At 35.8% G+C, this 19816-nt stretch overlaps 1 protein-coding gene across 1 annotated transcript in view; it reads left to right on the top strand.

Annotated features, from left to right (window-relative positions):
• The window catches only part of LOC131665565 (uncharacterized), a 107920-nt gene extending 88517 nt beyond the window's left edge, over positions 1–19403 (top strand). The window contains exons 13-14 of the mRNA XM_058937527.1: positions 10866–11058; positions 11260–19403. Of these exons, the coding sequence (XP_058793510.1) occupies positions 10866–11058; positions 11260–11585 (519 nt within the window). The 3' untranslated portion in view covers positions 11586–19403. The remainder of the gene's footprint in view (positions 1–10865; positions 11059–11259) is intronic.
• Positions 19404–19816: the final 413 nt, after the last annotated feature.

Genomic DNA, 19816 nt, shown 5'->3' with positions numbered 1-19816 from the left:
TGCGAATCAATAGCATAGAACGAAGAGCTTGCTAGCTCGTTCTCTCCGTGTTTATCTGATTTTTTACGGAAGTTCGCAGGAAGCTTTTTTTATTTTACGGCATATGCAACTACGGGATTGTCAAGTAAAAGGTAGCGTCTTCGTTTGTTACGAGGAGTTGTATTTTTGCTGAAGGTTTAATTTATGGATGAGAATCATGCTGAAATTGAGATGACGCAATGGTCGAGCTTTGATAAGCGAAAGATTTAACTTCTAGCGATAACGCTGCGGTCGAACAGTCTACGGTCTACACATTTGTAATTTGGCACAGTTTTCATTTACAGGATTCGGATTAATCTCGTATCCAAGCGCACACCATTAAATAGGCGCAGTCCTTGTCTTATTTTCCATGTTTATAAAAGACAACGAACGACAAAAAATTCAATTTCCATGACCGCATAAACATACCTGACAATAAGAGGAAGCGAGAGTGAAAGGTTGGCAAACGTATGTAAATGTGATAATCTTTTTTTCACCTCTGAACGAAATATCTGAAACGCCACGCGCCACACACTTCGCATCCATCTCTCGGCGCCGCAGGAAATTGAAATTTCCCGACGAAATTAAAGTGCGCAGCTGTGCTCTCTCTTTCACACACATATACATATGTGCTGCGCTCGTGAAAAATCGTCTTGATCCACACAACTATGTGTAACTGAAAATCCACACACACGCACGTACGAACGCACACACACGTTTACTCTTTCGCAAATTGGCTTGCAGTTGCATATGAGAGGTTGCACACGAAGAAACTTTCTTGGCCGGTGCGGCTCAGCTGCTTTTTACTTTACTTTTTGGAAATTTGACTGGATAACCGTGGCAAGGACGGACACAAACTTTTATTCCGATCTCACTTCTTGTTTTCACTGGGTGCAAAAACTTTCATTTGAGTGGATGATTTGTTTTTTCAGATTATTGAGTATATGAATGTCTGCGTGTGTATACGTGGGATGAAGGACAGGAAGTCAAATATTGAAAAAACAATTAATATGGGAGAGTATACATAACGTTATCTGCGTGTATCAAGCATGACAGAATATTTTGCTTCGAAAGTAAAGTTATGTACTATATTCATCAAAGTTAAGTGATAAAAAAATCTTTGATAACTCGACTGTAAGTAGAGCTTATCAGTATGTTGTCAGCCAAATAATCAACTCACCTAAATAATCCTGAAAATTATTAAAATACCATTATCGACTTGATGGCCTCCTTCTAGCTTATCAAAAAGCCTCCACAAAATAGTCAGGCAAAATTTTCATGGACGTGTTAAGTGAAGCTCGAGCGGTATACTGAATGCATGAAGGTGTTAATAATTAAATATACACACATATATACGAACACAGGATTCTACTACGTCATATTCAATATTCAAAATGGCCCAAGCTTCAATTATTCATGAGCGTATACATGTTTCAGTTGAATCGATGAGATATCAGGTTGCGTGTTTGCATTTATATGCGTAGATTTGCTCTATTTCGTTTTTGTTGTTTACGTTACGGGTTCCTAGTCGCATCCCATATCATTCACACAAATTGGTTTTTATTTTGTATTTTTGTAATCAATATATTTTCTTCGATTATCGATCAATCGAATTCGGATGATACACGCATCCATCGAAAAATCATTACCATTAAGAATAGTAGTAGTGGCAATGGGCTGTGCGCTTTGGTGAAAAATAAATGAGTCCGAAAAAGGAGCAAGAGATCCTCGAAAGATAAAAGAAGACTAGCGAATCCATCGTTGAAAGTGGAAGAAAATAACCGTAAATAGAAGAGAAAGAATGACGCTATGTACATAGTCTCAAAGAGCATAGTAGCGCAAGTGTTTTCGCAAACTGTCCAACGACTGCATAGGACGTCGTCCTGTATATTGTAGGCGTCGAACGAAAAATCCTCATATAAAATTCATCGTGGACGTTTTGACCCTTTCTCGCTTCTCTTCTCTCGTTTCCTTCAGCGTTCATTTTCTTCATTTTCTCTTAAGCTAATGTTTTATTGTTCTAGCTTGACTGGATTTTTTTTTCTTCGTCAGTCCAGTTACCCGCTCTGCTGAATTTTACAGTGTGGCCTCCTTACTTTTGCCGAGTTGACTCTCTGTACAATTATGGAATTGTACGTGATATTTTTTCTTTTCCTCCTTTTCACCGGAGAAAGAGGCTACTTTTGGCACTACCTCTTTCATGAAATTGAAAATAAAAGCCTTGTTTCTTAACAAGCTCCTTTCAATTTATAAAACTTCTTATGCACTTTCTGGAGAGTTTCTTTTTACCGTCGATAGAGAGATTATAATTCTAGAGTGAAATATACATCTACAATGAAATCTGCTAATATACACTTTCGTTCGATTTCGATTTCATTAATAATTTCATTAGGCAGACAAAGAATTCACTGCAATTAAGATTCTTTGATGAAATTCTCTCACATATTTATAATCAGGAAGAAGAATGCAACGATCTGTTGATAACTCTCGTGCGCACAAGCTCAATTAGCAAGTATATTTTATTGCGTTTTAATGAAGCGATTAAAGCGATAATCGCTCGCTACATCAAGGGAACAACAAAAAGTGGAAATCCAATACCCGCTGCTCGTCTCTCTTATTTTTTGTCCGAGTTAATATTCTTCCTCGTGCTTATCTCGCCGGCACGGGGAGTGCTTTCGTAGCTTGTAATGTTTTCACTCGGCGTGCGCTGGAAACTCGAGACGCTGCGGAGTAATAAACGCCAAAGCGTCGCGACTACGACAAAGCAATCCCGGTCACTGGAGGGATGTGCTGCTCTCCACCTCGTCTCCTCCTACCCCCATTCATTTCGTTCAGGTTATTGCGAAAAATATGAAAATCTCCTCTTGTCTTGACGGGGGTACTTCGTTGCATTATTATGAATCGTCCTATATTGCGGGCTTCGTGTTAATTCGTTCTGTCGGAATCCCTCGTTCCGTTTCGCTTTGATAACGATCTCTCTTTAGTGAGATTTATTTCCTTGTCATGTTGTTGGCCTTGCAAATAGTGAAATTATTTGGACGCAACTATGAGAAATTATTTGGATGCGTTGCGTTTTTCTTAAGTCATGATCGTTTTGTCCAATAAATGCCTGCTCTGACCAAAAATATCATGACATGTTTGTACGATTTAAAAATAATGCGACGAATTTAAGTGATTTTTCTGCATTGTTGAGCCCGCAGTGGTGAAACAATTGTTGGAACGCATCCAGAACTAATTTACCAACTATATCCAAATCTAAGCGGCAGCCTGTGCACGGAATTAAATTCAATTACTGCAGAAATTCGTTGCGAAGCTTACGGTGTCAGACATATAATTTAACAGGCTAGTCGATCAAAGTTTTCGTCGTGCCTGGCTAAGCCGGCTTTCGTCCGTATAAGAACTTTCGCGAGCGTTGCACCACAACGAAATCAACATTTAATGAGTGAGCTCATCTCTCACTTTCTCTCTTTCTCTCCACATATCGTGGACAAAGGTGTATATGTAACAAGACAGATTACCGAATTTGTCGCGAAACCGGGTGGAGACAAATTGAGCGTCATCTGCGTGAGAGTGTAGCTAATTTATTAGTTTAGATGGGGCATCGTCTTGCTTGCGGGAAGATAATCGCTTGACATTTTTCTGGATTACTAAGCGAGCGACATTTTCTTCATCACGGTAAAAAGTTGCAATGGATTTATATAAATGTTCTATCTCTTTAAAAAGTGTGTATTATTGAATGATCCAATTAATTGAGTTTTAAAAGTTATATTAAAATCTTTTTCTTTAAATGGCTTGGAAACTCAGCTCGTTAGTTCATAACTCACGACAAATTATCAAATTTATATGCGTTTGGTTAAACTCGACTAAGCCAATTATATATTTGCATGGTATTGCTGCGGCTAATGAGACTTTAAAACTTTAGCGTCGAGCGTAAACAACAAATTGAAAATTCCAGGTGAGCGTGTGAAACAACGGTAGTTAAGAAGACTCAATTCAATGTTGTCTCACAAATATTACTATTTTAATGGGGGGATGGGAAAAGGCTTTTGCAGTCTTGTGTTTTCTGAACTAATCAACGGATCCGTGCGCAGTAAACCGTCATCAAAGTTATCTCTTTCTCTCTCTCACTACGAGGCACAGAGTTCGACTTAAAATAATAAACTTGCACCTGTATTCTGCAATTTAAATAAAGGCCATGGCGGAGGCGGTAGATTCAATGCTCTGCAAACGTTCGAACTCCATTGAACATCTGTTTATACGTTTATATAACGGCGCAAGGCCGCGGGAATTATTCATTTTCACGGAGATCGTAATGCCTTTTGTAGTGTTGGAAACAAAGTGTTATTGATTTTCGCGTGGTTTTTGTAGGTCATAAGTACTAACACTTTGTGAAAAGGTTCATAGCATTTACATACGCAGAGAATTTTTCCATTTCACGAATAAAGGAAACCCCTCGTGAAAAATAGCGAAGGATATGATCGAGGACCTATAAGCGTGATTGTTGGCGTTCCATGAAAAGAGGAACAACAATAAAGCCGTTCGACTGCGAGGCCGCGTCACCACCACCCAGGCGACAGACAAAAAAAGCGACTAGATGACAATCGAGTTTGCGTGGCGAACCGAGTCCTTTAGCCTCGATTGCCCCAACAACGGAATAAAGAGAGTTTGAGGGGGAGAATCCGCATACGTACGTACGTACAATAAAGATCGTTGGTGCGAAAGTGGTACGGGACGACAGTTACCGTCGGTCCTTGAGAAAATTATCATCGGAAATAAGTTTGGTCACTTCCTTGTGAAATTTCATTCGTTTACTCTTCCCGAACTTTTTCATCGTAAAAGCACGAGTGTACGAAGAATCCTGGAGCTGCACACATAATGCATGAATTATTTCAAACTTTTAATTAAAAAAAACGCCACTTTGGTCTCCCCGGTGCTGCTGCTGCCGCACGATAAATATGAAACTGAAGGAATCGGTACGCCCTGTTACAAGTACAGATATTCAAGCATACTCTATACGTGGAAAGTTATCCAGAAAATGAGAGAGAGCATATGTCTAACTCAATATGCGACCTGTACAAATCCTTCAAATATTGTGTATACCTTTGATACTCATAAAACTGGAAATAGTCGTATACAAACACACAAACCGATAGATCGTTCCGTTTTTCCGCTGATGAATTTTCAGTTTGTATATAGCGCGACAGCTCCCTCTTTTCCGACAAATATTTGATTATATCAACGGATAAATGTCATTTAATTCATATATCAAGAATAACTTCAACATTTAATTAGCCAATTCATTACTGCAAGTTACTGTATCGTGTGTATCTGTCACCGGTCTGCTGTAACGAGATTCGCGAATGTCTAATTAATTTACGCCGAGAGAGTCCAATGCGCTTAATTACTATTGTAGATGTGTAGGTTACAGTTAAAAAAATATTTTCCTAATACCGATGATATCATATAGCAAAAGTCGATTTCCGAGTGTTCAATTTTCAAGAACCCAGTTTGGCCTTGTCAGCATTTGTCATTATTAACCTACATATCTACTTTTGCACCTCTCGCTTTTATATTTATCGCACTCTCAAATCATCGAGCTTGCCAATAAATTCATTCATCATTCTTTCGCGAAAAGCCATTTTTTCGTTTTCCGTGTATGTAGTTGGCGCACAACAATCAAAATTTCAAGCAGACTAAAAATAACGAAAACAATTGGCTTTGTCTGAATAAGCCACGAGGCACTCTTTGTTTTTACAACAGTGGAGAGAAAAGCCATCGTTATCACCCACGCTTACAAAGGAATTGAACAGTTGCATAAGCCGAGTGTGAGAGTGGGAGAGAGAGAGAGAGAGAGAGAGAGAGAGAGAGAGAGAGAACGCAACATACACAAGCTTAGCAAGTCTATACGTGGTCAGTGAAGCGGTCGCGTACACGAGCGAAGAGAAAGAGCGGTCAGCCATTAAGTGTAGCCAAGCGTTAAACGATCAATCCCTATGTCCGATATTTCAATAAGAGGCAGTGTGGCTTCAAAGTATATCCCTCTGCCACCGATGCTCTACTTGTTCTCGATACTCGTCCTCTCTCTGGAAATGTCGTCGTGCTGATTTATTAGCTATCGTTGGGTCGTTAATTCGAAGATAGTACTTGTAAGTCACAACGAATTTTTATCCGTCGTAAAAATCTACATTGAAGAGATAATCAATAAACGTTAACCGAAAAACTAAAAACTCTCGTATACACGAGATTGAATATCCTAAGTTTCAAACTTTCACGCTCGAGCTAAAAAGTCGGCGGATTTATCTAGTTTATAGGCTTTCAAGACCTCGAACATATCCAGTATCAATAATCTAAAAATAACGCAACTGCTGCGCGACGGGAAAAACGGAAAAAACGTAGTCCGTTACCAATACGTGCTTCGCTAGCGACGAGAGAGAATCTGTTGCGAAAACTATCGACGGACAGTTATTGAAAAGGGAACAGCTTAGTTTGTAGTTGCAGTTTGTGGATTAACGTCAGATGTCAGAAATGCCTTGATTCTGCTTTCTCAGTCTCTTCCACGATCGTGATTCCAATGCGTCATTGAAAAAAAAACTCTTCTAACTAACTAATGTAACAGATTTAGAATTATAAAAGAAAACAAAAAAACTCGAAATTGCTAGTACATTGCGATATACTAACTTTCAAATCACTATTGCCAATTGAAAATTCACCTTTGCTCGGCAGTCCTAGCCCGTCAAAGTGCGCCTAGCAAACCGTAACGCGATATTAATCAGCGATAGCCCAGGAGCGAGCATTGATTCTAGGTAAATGGATTGAGTGGGGGTTACGTAGCATGTAGTATGCAAGCTCTTAAACCTTATTTAACGGCCGAGCAAACCATATAGCCTCTCCTCTCGATTGGAAAATTGAGTAGAGAGATGCTGATATTGAATGATGATGCGATTACCGCTGCTGCCTCGTCAAGAATTGGTCTTTTTCCGCGCTTCAAAATTATGTATGTGCGGGCGACGATAAATTGTCTGAAAATGCTTTGTCATGGAATTACAAGCTAGCTTGTGATTTCACGATTTGCTTCCATCTTTCACAGAGAGAAAGTGGAGTACGCGCAATTTTTTTATGACATTGCCCGTTAGTTTAATTTTTTTTTTGGGACGTGGAGTTTGTTAACGAACTTTTTTTGCTTTGTGCGTGAGGATAAAGGAGGGGCAGTTTCTCAAGTTTCACTATACACACCTTACGGTTAATGGTCTAATCCGTTTGCCAAGTTCGCGGTCGGTCGGTAGAGTTTACCTTTAATTAAACTACGGAATAGAGACTGCTGGGAAGACTTTTTACTTGTCTTCGAGACGTTGCCTCTGCTCTCTCTCTCTCTCTTTCTCTCTCTTAAGGATATATAGTGTGTATGTGCGATCGAGTTTACTAATAAAGTTATGACTCCTCATTGTCAATTATTTTACTTTGAAAAATATGGGTCGAAATTGTTTCGGAGAAAAATAAGCTTGTAATATCATTTCGCTATATTCAAGAACCTAATCTAACGCTGCAGCTAGAAAAGTGAAAGTAAAGTTTTTCATCAAACTAAAAAAACCACCTGGCACTAACAAAATAATTTCTTATACAACAGCGTGCAAGGATGACACTCGTAAAGCAAAACAAGAAGGAAAAAAGGTCAGAAGTTGGTCGTTAAACTCTCTTTCTCTCAGCCAACACAGAGGGAAGTGGTTTCCACTGTACCAAAGTTCTCTCTCTCTCTCTCTCTCTCTCTCTCTCTGTCGGTTACAACTTAAGTCTCTTCATTAAGCGAGCTTCATCGTCTGACGTTAGCTTTCGCACACGAGGCTAATCCAGTCAGAGAGGGAGGGAGAGAGAGAGAGATAGAGAGAGAGAGAGAGAGAGAGAGAGAGAGAGAGAGAGAGAGAGTGATAACGGAAAAACCCTAATCACGTTATTATGTCTGAATGGTTGAGAGAGGTCAAAGTTGTGAGAGTTCAAATTGAAAATTGTGCATTAAAACTCTTACGCTCGAGTTGAGAGGTTAATTGAATGGTGTTCAAGTGTCACTTTGCGTTTAACCCTTTGAAAGGATATTTCATCGATGATTTATTAGTTTTCGAAATTATTATGACGACGACGATTCGTCTGAATCGTTCTATTTTTCGTACGTGTTGTAACATACAAATCAAAACAAAATTTTTGCTATGTGAGATATTTTTCTAGGCAAAATAATTTTCGTTAATAATGAAAGCTGTTACTCTAAATGAATTCAAATTACGTTGCTCGCGTACGTGAACATATCCTTTATTAAATTGAATTTAATTAAAGCCATTCAAGCGTTAATTGTATTCTGTTGACGATATCTTTAATTAAGTTGATGTGGCATATTGTTCGACTGGCTATATGCGAAATTCATATCGTTATTGTGGTATACTATCAGTGCGAAAGTGTTACGGTCACATAGCATTTTTGAAGCACCTGCATAAGGCAACCCATCGTACACATGATCATTTCAGATTAGAATAATCAAAGATCAGGTGCGAATAGATTAGTATATCTACATATGTTGTTGTTGGCGATCAAATCTATTACCATGTATGGAACATGACGTCATAACCATCGTCAGGTACAGATATATCCATTATGAAAATATTTTACTCAATGATTTTATTTGTTTCTATGATATCTCAAAAGTTATATATGCTTAATATAATGTAGTGCAGATAATAGAGATATCGAAATATCACAAAATAGCAAAAAGTTGAATAAAAAGTCCACGGTATGATTATACGTTAAATAGTTATCGGAAAAACACAACAATTATTTTAACAAAAAATATGTATTTATACTAAAAATTGTCATACGTTGATAATCGGAAAATAGATTTCAAACCAAATGGCCTAAGAAATTATGTATAAATACACCTCGCTGACTGCAGAAAACCCAGTTGTAATTTTGCTATCAGTCGTTTACTACTGAGAAATCTCTCTGAAGCTCGGCAAGGCACCGAAAGATTAATAAACTCAGCTGAATTCCTTGGACGATTTTTTGATTAAATGAACTATGCTCAGCAAACTGTTCCTTTACCTAAGAAATCTTAGAGTTTCATCTCTTGAGGATTAAGTCCCTCTTCAGCAAAAAGTGGATCTTAGATTGTTACCCTTTAACTGTGATAAGAGTTTTAATTTTATTATGTGACAAAGCTATCAGACCTATATCCATGATAACGTCGACTATATTAAGTCATATTTCAATTGATCCCCACAAATTAGACTAAGTAAAATTAGTAAATTTCTTGAAAACAAATTAAAGTTATATTGTAGGAGTAGAATTCAAATTTTTACTGAGTAAAATGATAGAATATTTCCCTTAAATTTTTACGTATATCAGTTGAGTAAAATTGTAGTAACTTTCATTTGTATTTATTTTATTTGATGATAGAATATTTCATGTTAAAAAACTCGCATTTTCTAAAATTTTCACGAAGAATTTTCATTTCGAAGGGCAGGTACGAAAGGGGATAAGCTCATTTAGAGTATTGGTTACTACTAGCTTTCGTAGCGTAAATGAGAAAGCTCACCGTACAAAGCTTTGAAATCGAATAGGGTAACCTGGGCAAAAACTTTCCGTAATAACCTTTTTAGAATCATTATCATTATACATATATTATTTCCGTATTAACCTACTTATTATATATTATTACCGTAATAACCTTTTTAGAATCATTATCATTATCATATAATCATTATACGAATTTTAGAATTAAAAATCATTATCACTGCAAGTTTTCTTTTTTTTCCATGACTTACAATGGTATTTGAATTCAATTAATTATTATATTATTATATGATTTACACTCCGCTTTAACATAAAATGTACCATTTTGATCAGCCGAGTATGATATTTTTCATTCTGATTTTGAAATTAAATTTATAGAGGAAGATTTATTAAAATTCGAATTCGTACGTAAAACTAAATTAGATTATTTTTCTGCAAAAAAGTATCTTTTCTCTTATTTAGCTTGTCAATTCGCCTGTAAGACTAGTAGTCGTAAAATGCTCAACACGAGAAAATGATGTCGCCAGCAAGTATTTCGTCGTAAAGTCACGGCAGCATGCATTGGAAATACGAAAATCCGCCAAGCTCTCTGTCGCTTTCTCGTCTCCTCCACACGAGTATTACCTTTGCTGCGCGACGACGACGTCTGACTCGACGACTTGACCCGTAAAACGTCGCATATCGCCGTTAGCAGTCAAAGGACGAATCGCGAATGTCGCGTGCGACGTCGAAAGAAAGGACCAAAAAATTTACATTTTGCTCTCTTTCGTTCACGATTCTTTGAGAAAAGAATAAAGGCGAGAATTCCGTTTACGAGATAGAGGTGCTCGCGTGTGTGTGTGTGTGTTTGAGGACATTCTTGCAAGCTGCATCTCGCTTTGAGTTTCTTTTCTTTTTTTGTTGTGAAAATATTTATACGAATACACGTCGCTTCCAAATATTTATTCAATAAATATATTAAATCGTGCGAACGTCACAGTGACATAAAACACTCCTCCCTCGAAATTCACATTTTATCTCCGTTTTCTAAATTTGCTCGATCAGCTGTAAACTCTGTGCAATCAAACAACAGAGCTACATACAACTGCAGAACTGAAACTAGCGAAACTTAAGCAAAGAATGCAAAGCGATAAAACTTGCTCGCGTGCGCCCCGCGAAGCGAACTTCGCGATAAAAACTAAACGATAATATAGAGAGGTAAACAATTGAGTCGAGCGCATAATGCGGATGCGTGTTTGCTTTTGCTCAGTGCCAATTCGTTCGAAAACTCAATTTTTCTCTCGTTTCTGTTGCAGGCGGAGAATTGTATAGCATCGTACGAGCCACACGGTTACTGTGTGGTTTACTCCATCACTGATCGCCACTCGGTGCGCATTGCCGAGGAATGCCTCTTGTCACTTTGGCGGAGCGACCATATACCTGCCAGAGCAATCATTCTTGTTGGGAACAAGGTAGATCTGGCTCGTAGTCGTCTTGTTTCTACCGAGGGTAAGTTCGTTTGTGAAGATCTTTGACCAATCCAATAATTATGAACAAAGTTATTTCGCTGGAGCAAAGCCTTCTTATAATTAGGAGGCAATTATTTTGAAGAATTCTAGTGATAACGAGATGATGCCTTCTGTTAAAAAGTTACGCATACTATTAAAAAATGAAATGTAATTTGGCCGTCTTTCGTGAATCATGTTTCAGAGGGTAAGAACTTAGCAGTGACCTACGACTGCAAGTTCATCGAGACATCCGTAGGAATAAATCACAACGTGGACGAGCTATTGGTGGGTTTGCTCACTCAAATCCGTCTAAAATTAGAAAATCCCGAGCGCAGTCGCGACCTATTCAGACGACGCTCGCGACGCAACCGAAGTCGCTCGCCATTGGGCTCGTGCTCGGAGACCAACTCGCCCAAGAAGTATCGCGGCAGCCGTACCAGTGCTAGCCTCAAGGTGCGCAATTTACTTGGCAAAGTATGGGCCCGCGACAGCAAGTCCAAAAGCTGCGAAAACTTGCATGTACTCTAAAGTACATTAACACACAGCATACACATTCACACACAGACATACATCTCCAAGACTGACTGCGCGATTATATGTATGAGTGAGTTTTAGACCACCACGCGGTACGTGGAATCGATCCTGCGTGTATATATAATGCGTGTGTGATGTAAGTAGATTTTGTTTTAGAGAAACGAGCATACGTATAGTTAGATTTTTTTCCAGAGTTATACGATATATTTTTTATGGCATCTTTGCGCGCTGGAAAATGCTAGTTGTTTAATGTTTGGGCAGTGGTTTCGTCATGAGAAAGTAAATTTAAAGCCTTTAATATGCGATACACACTTTGTCTAGACGATATTACAACTGTTGCAGAGACGAGAGATACAAAGTTCGAAATGTAATTGATGTACAAAACTAGTATTGAAAGAGATATATTCTATTCTAGACGCGGAGGATTCAACAAGTTCGAGTAAAAAAAGTGAGATAGTGACGTATAGAGATAAAGATAATAGTACATAAGGAAATGATATGCGGGCGTATTTGCCTTGGGTTGTTACCATAAACCTTCTTCAAAACGTGTTTATTGTAAAACCAAAAGAAAATATTTTACGTTCGATACCGATAAACGTGTATTCCTAATTAGTTTTATCATGCATAAAACCTACATAGTAGTATATAGTCATTGAACTATCGTTCAAAATACATAGAAAATCTACGATCTATCTTTCGGAATTCTCTGAAATGTAAAGAACAAACATTCATTCGTTACATTAGACGCACAAAACCCTATTATAACTTGATACAAACATTATTTTTTCTACGTCATATATATCTTTATACTGTAATTTCACTCTGTATTCGCAGAATATCCATATTTTTCTATACACTGTGAACAAACCTCAAGCCAGAAAGTATCACTGACAAAGCCATATAGACACGCAACAGAGATTCGAAAGTTTTCCGAATCCCTTGAAAGTATATAAACGCAGAATCGATTCCAATTCGCTTGTCGTCGATATTTTACGCACGACAAACAACAACCAAAATGATATGTAGGTATATGTATAGACAGTGCGCATGCTTGCCTCGTCTGAAGAAAAAATCAGAGTATGGAGTGTCGTTAAATTTTAATCGGTGTGCAAGTGTGCGCGAACGATAAATGCAAAAATCGCTGCCACGTATAGCGGAAAGAAACTGTTTTAGTTCCAAGTTTTCAATGCAGGGCTATAGTTGGTTTTTTTTCACGAGAAAATTACCTTGCTCGCTACACTACATGGCAGATCTTTTTTCTCGACCTTGACTCGTTGCACGGACGTATATATACGATATTTTCTTTTAGTTCTTATTATTCTTTCGTTCCTGTGTGCGGCACCGTACAGGTTCCTTTCATCTTTAGGATGATGCGTTATCAAAGCATAAAAAAGTTTCACGCTTGTATTTCGCTTTAGTTTTTCAAACGCCTCCGATACTTAGTACAATATTCTTTGAAAAATCATTTACATTGTTTGACAAATTGTCTCACCATCATAGTTTTTGTTTTGAGGCAAAACAAAAAATAAAAAATCAAAAAAAAACTGTTGCCAGTAAAAGTAAAGTGTGATGATGCTAGATGCTAGAAAACGTTGTCAAGGAAATTGCTATTTAAGTAAATATGTTGAAGTTGCTTGATTCTTTGCACTTCCGATACGTATATACGCTCGAAAAGTATAAAGTATATTATAGGTGCTACTATAGTTACAATAGAATTATATTTATTCATGTGTGTAAGAGCGAGTGAAGCAAAAAGTGCCATATGATTGCACTCGATTAGATTATAAAACTTGGCGAGTAAAATTCCTTGTGTGCTTTTTTTTAATGAAAAACAAACCATATAGAACGTTCATCGTAATTTTAGTGGAACTTCCTTCGAAACTCTCTTTGTCATTGTAAAATATAGAAGATAGATTTAAAATCAAGACATACATATATGCGTGAGATTTATGACGAAATTATTTGAAGAAAGAAAAAGAAGTTTGTCAAAAAATAAATTAAAAACATTTTTCAAGAAATTAAAACGATGACCATGTATGAATTTACACAATTTTTTACATTACGATTTTATACGTTGAATTAAAAGTTATAATACAATTAAAAAAAAAGAAAATCAAGCCCGTGGTAAAAGTTACGCGAGAGGCTAAGAAAAAAAATATATATAATATATTATAAATTGAACAAAGCGACTTAATCAAGCGTATTTGTTTAATAAAATAAATAAGCATGTGAATAACGTTTGAAGAAAACTTTGACCATTAAGAACAAAGATAATTTTAGCCAATACGATATAATACATTTCACGTAATATTCAAACGTAAAATGATATTTATTTACTTTGTTTCATTTTAAAAAGAAAAAATTATTTATTGATTTCTTCTCGTTAAAATTAGAGGAGAATACATATCATCAATTTTGATTATGACGAAAAAAGAAATTATTAATAATACATTTGAAAGCTACAAATCTTTACTGGATTTTTTTGTCGCTTTGATCGGAGAAAACGAAATGTTCATTAAATGATAGGAGACAGTTTTAGTAATAGAAAAATGTCGATGTACTGTACTCGTGTTAGCTTTGTCACACATCCACCCAATGGAATAAAAGTCATGTAAAATTTATTCCAGCGACGAGCGATGGATTAATTTTTTGCATGTGTAATTTTCGAATATAATATTGCGATATGATTACTAGATTGACGCGGGCTTACAGCTGAATCGTCGATTTTCCGAGTTGAGTTCTATTGTAAATACAATATATTAAGATTGGCAATGTCATTTTTTGATACGAATACTAAATTATAATAATAATATACTGAAAAATGAAACTTCGAATTACGTATATTATTCTTTTATATTGAAAAAAATGTTACTACTTTTTAATGTTGGAAAATCTTGAAAAAAAGAAGAAAATCAAAATAAAATTAGATACGAAAAACAATGAAGCAAGAATGGTCTACAAATCATTTGATTGCTTGCAACGATTTGATCGAGCCTGAATATTCCAGTTTCCTTCTTAAGCGATGTAATGAATCGGAAAATAAGACGATTCCTCGTTATATTTCCTGAAAGCCCAAGTACAACGTAGTTAAGAGTAAAATGAAAAAAACGCGAAAGTAGAACTAAAAAAACGGGGCGCGAATTGGTCAAGAGTTATAATTATATTAAACTCCTCCATCAAAACGATATAATAACAAGATAAGAGCAAATCCTAGATGAATATACATTATTACTATTACTATTATTATTATTATTATTATTATTATTATTATTATTATTATTATTATTATTCCAATCCGCTCACATAAACACACACCCACACACACACATACATGCTCGAACGACTGGGTACGCGGTCCATTAGCGAATAATTATCGAAGGCGTTAGAGCCAAACGCTCTCGATAATTCCCCATTGAAATATCGTTGATGAAACAAGTAGGCCGAGGACGCTGGGGTTTCGTGCACCAATACACATATGCATATATTCGTTGCTGCGCGCACAATTAATCGAACGCCAAAGTGCTTAATTTAACTTCTACGTTTAGTCGAAAAGCACTCCTCACCTAAAATTATTGAATAAATGAATTTTTTTATACAAGTGCTTTATAATATTGCTGCAAGAAAAATTGTGAAATTCAAATGCCGTGGCTCATGGAATTATATTTTCATTGTGTGCAATCGGTATTAAACGAGGTAAATTGCATAGCGTACATAATTCAATATTTCGATTACCATTTCAGAAACCTTGGAAAAGCATTACATTAATAAAAATGTAAGGCTATATTAATGAAAGAAGATTATATTATCGGACTCGCTGAGCGAAGAATTGCACTCTGCATTCGAACGGCGAGCATTTGAATAATCAAACTAATGTTTCCATGAAATTTTACCATTGGAAAACCGGTACGCAAAATTTGAATGTTTAATGCACAAGTCGCCGCAAATAAATAACTCTTTATCTTACCTGAAACTCATACTTTACATGGTAGAAATAAATATTTTTGCGTGGACCGTCTTATCCTTTTTTAAAGTGGTGAAAAAAAGTATGTACTTTTAACTAAGTTTATTGCAAATCAAGAGATATAGATAAAAGTTTACCCTTTCAAACTAAAGCTGTTGTTTGTCGGTATTCAAAAACGCTCGACCTACATTCTTTTTTTCGCAAAAGAGAAACATTAAACTTTTTATTGACCTCGAAAGATCACAGGTAACATTTTCTCTTTCCTTTATAGCGTTATCATATTGTCGACACAATGCTACGCGTGAAAACAAAAGGTAAAAATTGTTAGTGTCGCGAAACGACCTGTGAGCTACACGCTATAGGTGTAGGTGTACCGCCGTTACCTAGCAGCAGCGGCTCGCAAAAGTGCGGTCACGTACACTTCTTATCGCCGCAGCAGCTGACTTTGGTTTAATACTGTGACCGACGCTCCTACTGTTACTAATGGTTTTCCTATGACGAAACTTTTGTTTCATGTGTCACAAAATAGATCTGTAATTCTGTAAATTCATACACAATGATTACTTTATTCGCATATACAATGGATTAAATTTAAAATTCTCTTAGGTAAATGGTTTTTAATACGATCGAAAACGTTAATGGATTATTTATAAAAAAGGTGATATATAGTGAAATGAATTACAAATGAATAATCATGAATTTAATGACAGCTTTTGAAGCGTTAACTCTGCCAACGGCATCATTGGAGAAGCGCTCAATGTCACATCTCTCTTATTTGTAATTAAAAATTTGACAAACGTCAGTTTATCCGAAAAAGAAGAAAAACGTTTATAAATACCTGACATTATGAAAGGTCAATTGCATTTTGATGAACGCGTAATAATACCAAAATCGGGTTGAATTTTAAAATTCAATACGTTAAAAAATATAACAAGAGCATTCACGAGCTTTTTCTCACAGTCGAGAAATATATACACACATTATCCTGCTTTATTTTGCATACATTATTACTTATTTTGAATACATTACTATTTATTTTGAATACATGCATGAACATCACTACAAGCGTTTGCAAACAGTGAGCTATACAGTTATTGTTTTTCTTCGTGCACTTTATCAATATATTTAATCTTCTCGTTATTCAAAACATTGCACTTGGAATGAAATAGAAAGAAGTGATAAATTGCTACATTACAAATTCTTAACTACTGAGTACTGAAAAAATTACCTGCTGTTCAGAAAAATATTGAAAATTTTTAACTAAAGTATCATTTCAAGAAAGTACTCTATTAAATTAATAATTCGATACATAATGAAAGTAATATTAGTACATGTGTATAAATTTAAAAGACTAATCTATTTAATGAAATTAAATAATACTTTAGCATAAATTATCTTCATACGAATGTTTATGTGCGGTCAATCTATAAACTTTGAAATACCACAAGGGACCAATGACTGTAAAGCTTAGCGCATGGATATCTTTCTCAATCAAAAGTTTGACAATATATATCAACCACTAGATTAATACTGAAAACAATGACGAGGCAGCTAACAATTAAAAAAAAAATTTGACTCCGAAAAAAACAATCGTGTTCAATCCGGCTAGTAACGATCCAGTGCTAACGAATTTCCAGTCTCGTGCAGATAAAAATAACAAAGCCGACATATTCACACACTCACGCACAGACACACACACACACCTGCACACACATACACACACATACATCTATCCATTGAAAAGAAAAAAAAGATGCGAGCGGAGTGCCCATATTTATTTTTTTTTGCCCTTGCGGAGACCAATATTGTATATTCCTAGTCGCACAGTCGCGCGATTTTGTCGAGCATTCGATTTTATTGCGGTACACGAAACGAAAAGTCAAGCTCTCATCAATTACGAACCAAGCGACGAAGCAGCAATTGCTCTTGTTCTACTTTTTTTTTATTCACGTTGTTGTTTTACCTTCTCGCTCCTTTTTTTCACGAGAGTGAAGTTCGAGATTGGTTCTCTTCGCGTCTCGGAACATTTATATCTCTACCCTTTTTCTCTCTATCTCTTTCTATCTATCTCGCGCTGATGTGATCCCTTTTCGACGAAGTGACGCGCACACGTACTTATAAAGTAATTAAAATCTGGTTTAGTTACAGTCACAAGGAAATACCAATTTTTAGATTGCCGCGGAAATGTACACAAATCATTGTGATAATGATCAGGTGCACAAAAGTGATTGTATTATCGTCTACGCTTCCTCAAGCGACTAACACTTCCCCTATATATTTTATGAATTTGCAGGCAAAACAAAAAGTTTGATTTAACAAAGACAACAAACATTGCTCGTTGAACAATCGTACGGTGTCGCTCGAAGAAGGGATAGATGATTTTACTTGAATGTTCAATAAATTACTCTGTCAAGTACTAAAACGATATATATTTTTATAAGTAAAAACTGATGAACGTCGTGTCAAAAAGGGATAAACAAGGCGGAAATTTCTTCTTCCCATTATTTACCAATGGGATTCTTATAGCTGTATTCAGAAAAACTAATAAAAAGTTTTTCATAAGTATACAAGTGCAAGCTTCGACCAATGCAACAGATATCTATAGAGAGGCCGAAAAGAACATAATTTAAGAGAACGCAGGGTTGTTTTACCGAAAAATGGGAAACCATTGTTAAGAATCACTTTCAAATATTTGAGAATATAACACTTATTTAAAAATTACGAAATTCGCGAAACGATGGACGTTAACAAAATAGTGTCACATAACGCGATACGAATAATAGTGACTTTTCGGAAAAAAAACCTCTTCATACGAAGTAAAAATAAAAACAATTTTTGAATTAATCGTTCGTTAGAGAAAAAAAAATACAATGGTGAGTGGATCAAGTAGTTGATATACTTCATAACCTTTAAAAAGAAGAAACCTTTCGGACATTTACAGACGTGAAGCTGAAGAGAAGAACGTAAGATGAGTGAAGTGAAAAAAAGGAAATGAAAAACGCGAAGAATAAAACAGAGCATAGGTGTACTAGAGAGAAAAGTCGCTACAGACCTTTTCGTTTTTATTTGCTTTTTTTGCAGCCGTTATATACGCATACATACACACGTATATGTGCCATGCCGTCATTTTCGTCGTTTATACCCCTGGGAGATTTTTCCACGATGACCAACCCCTCAAAGGTGTATAGAGTTGCTAGACGAAAGTAGCGAAAAATGCGTCAAGAGAGTCGAGTCCGTTGTTTCATCTTCTTTCTTTCTCTTTTTTGTTCCTTTTGTCGTCTTATATATACGACATGTACGCTGTATTGTTGAAAAGTTTGATTGATATGGTTCTCGTAAGAATTATTAGATATCGCTATAGAATTGAGTATCTATATCTTTATAGGTAAGTTTTTGTGATACATGCTTTTTTTACTCGATTATAAAATAAGTTCATTGGTAGTTGTAATGTTAAACCAAATTGCATTGTGTTTTCTATATGTAACCTTGAAATAATTTTTTTTGAGGAATTGAAAAGCCATATTCTATGAAAGTATCTCATAGAAATATAAGAAATCTGAACAAATTGTTGATTTTGGAGAAAAGATCACACGCGTATGATGGTATCTCGATGGATAATCAAACTGCGCTACACTGTTGTATTTGAAATCGTAAACGCTGCGTTTCCTTTATTATTAAACGTTGTACTGTATTGAAAATGCTTAAAAAGCATGCTTTCAACAGTTTTGCGTGTGCATGTGTGTGCATAAATTCGGTATGACTGCGCGATTGATAGTTGATCAACTGTACGGATACACGAATGAGTATACCAAGCAGACAAACTGTGAGAGACCAGTTGGAATTAATAAATGGTAATAAATAATACAAAAAAAAATATTATTTGTTTGTCTTTCACTATTCCTATCTTTTTCCTTCCCTTATATATATATATTATAATTATGATATTTATTTTTAATACTGCGATAAACCAGTGAATTCATGGAACCTCATTCTTCGTTGTTTTCGAAGCTCTCATATGTAGAATTCATTCCGGAAAGGTAAGTGTAATAGAGAAAAATGCAATTTTTAAATATTGTTAATCAGAAATTGATTTTCTATGGAAAAGTGTATCTTATTTTGTTTCAATTAAAAAAAAAAGTTATATTTGTTACTTTTATTTATTATATTTTTTGGACACATTATATAGAAAGGCCATTATTTGGTATAATATTTGTGTTTATTATTATAAGGCAAGACAAAATCGTTAGTGATGGAAATAACCGAG

This window comes from Phymastichus coffea, unplaced genomic scaffold (assembly GCF_024137745.1).
Source record: "Phymastichus coffea isolate CEN01 unplaced genomic scaffold, Cenicafe_Pcof_1.1 PCOF00052, whole genome shotgun sequence".
Taxonomy (NCBI): Eukaryota; Metazoa; Arthropoda; class Insecta; order Hymenoptera; family Eulophidae; genus Phymastichus; species Phymastichus coffea.
This window is presented reverse-complemented; position numbering and strand designations above follow the sequence as displayed.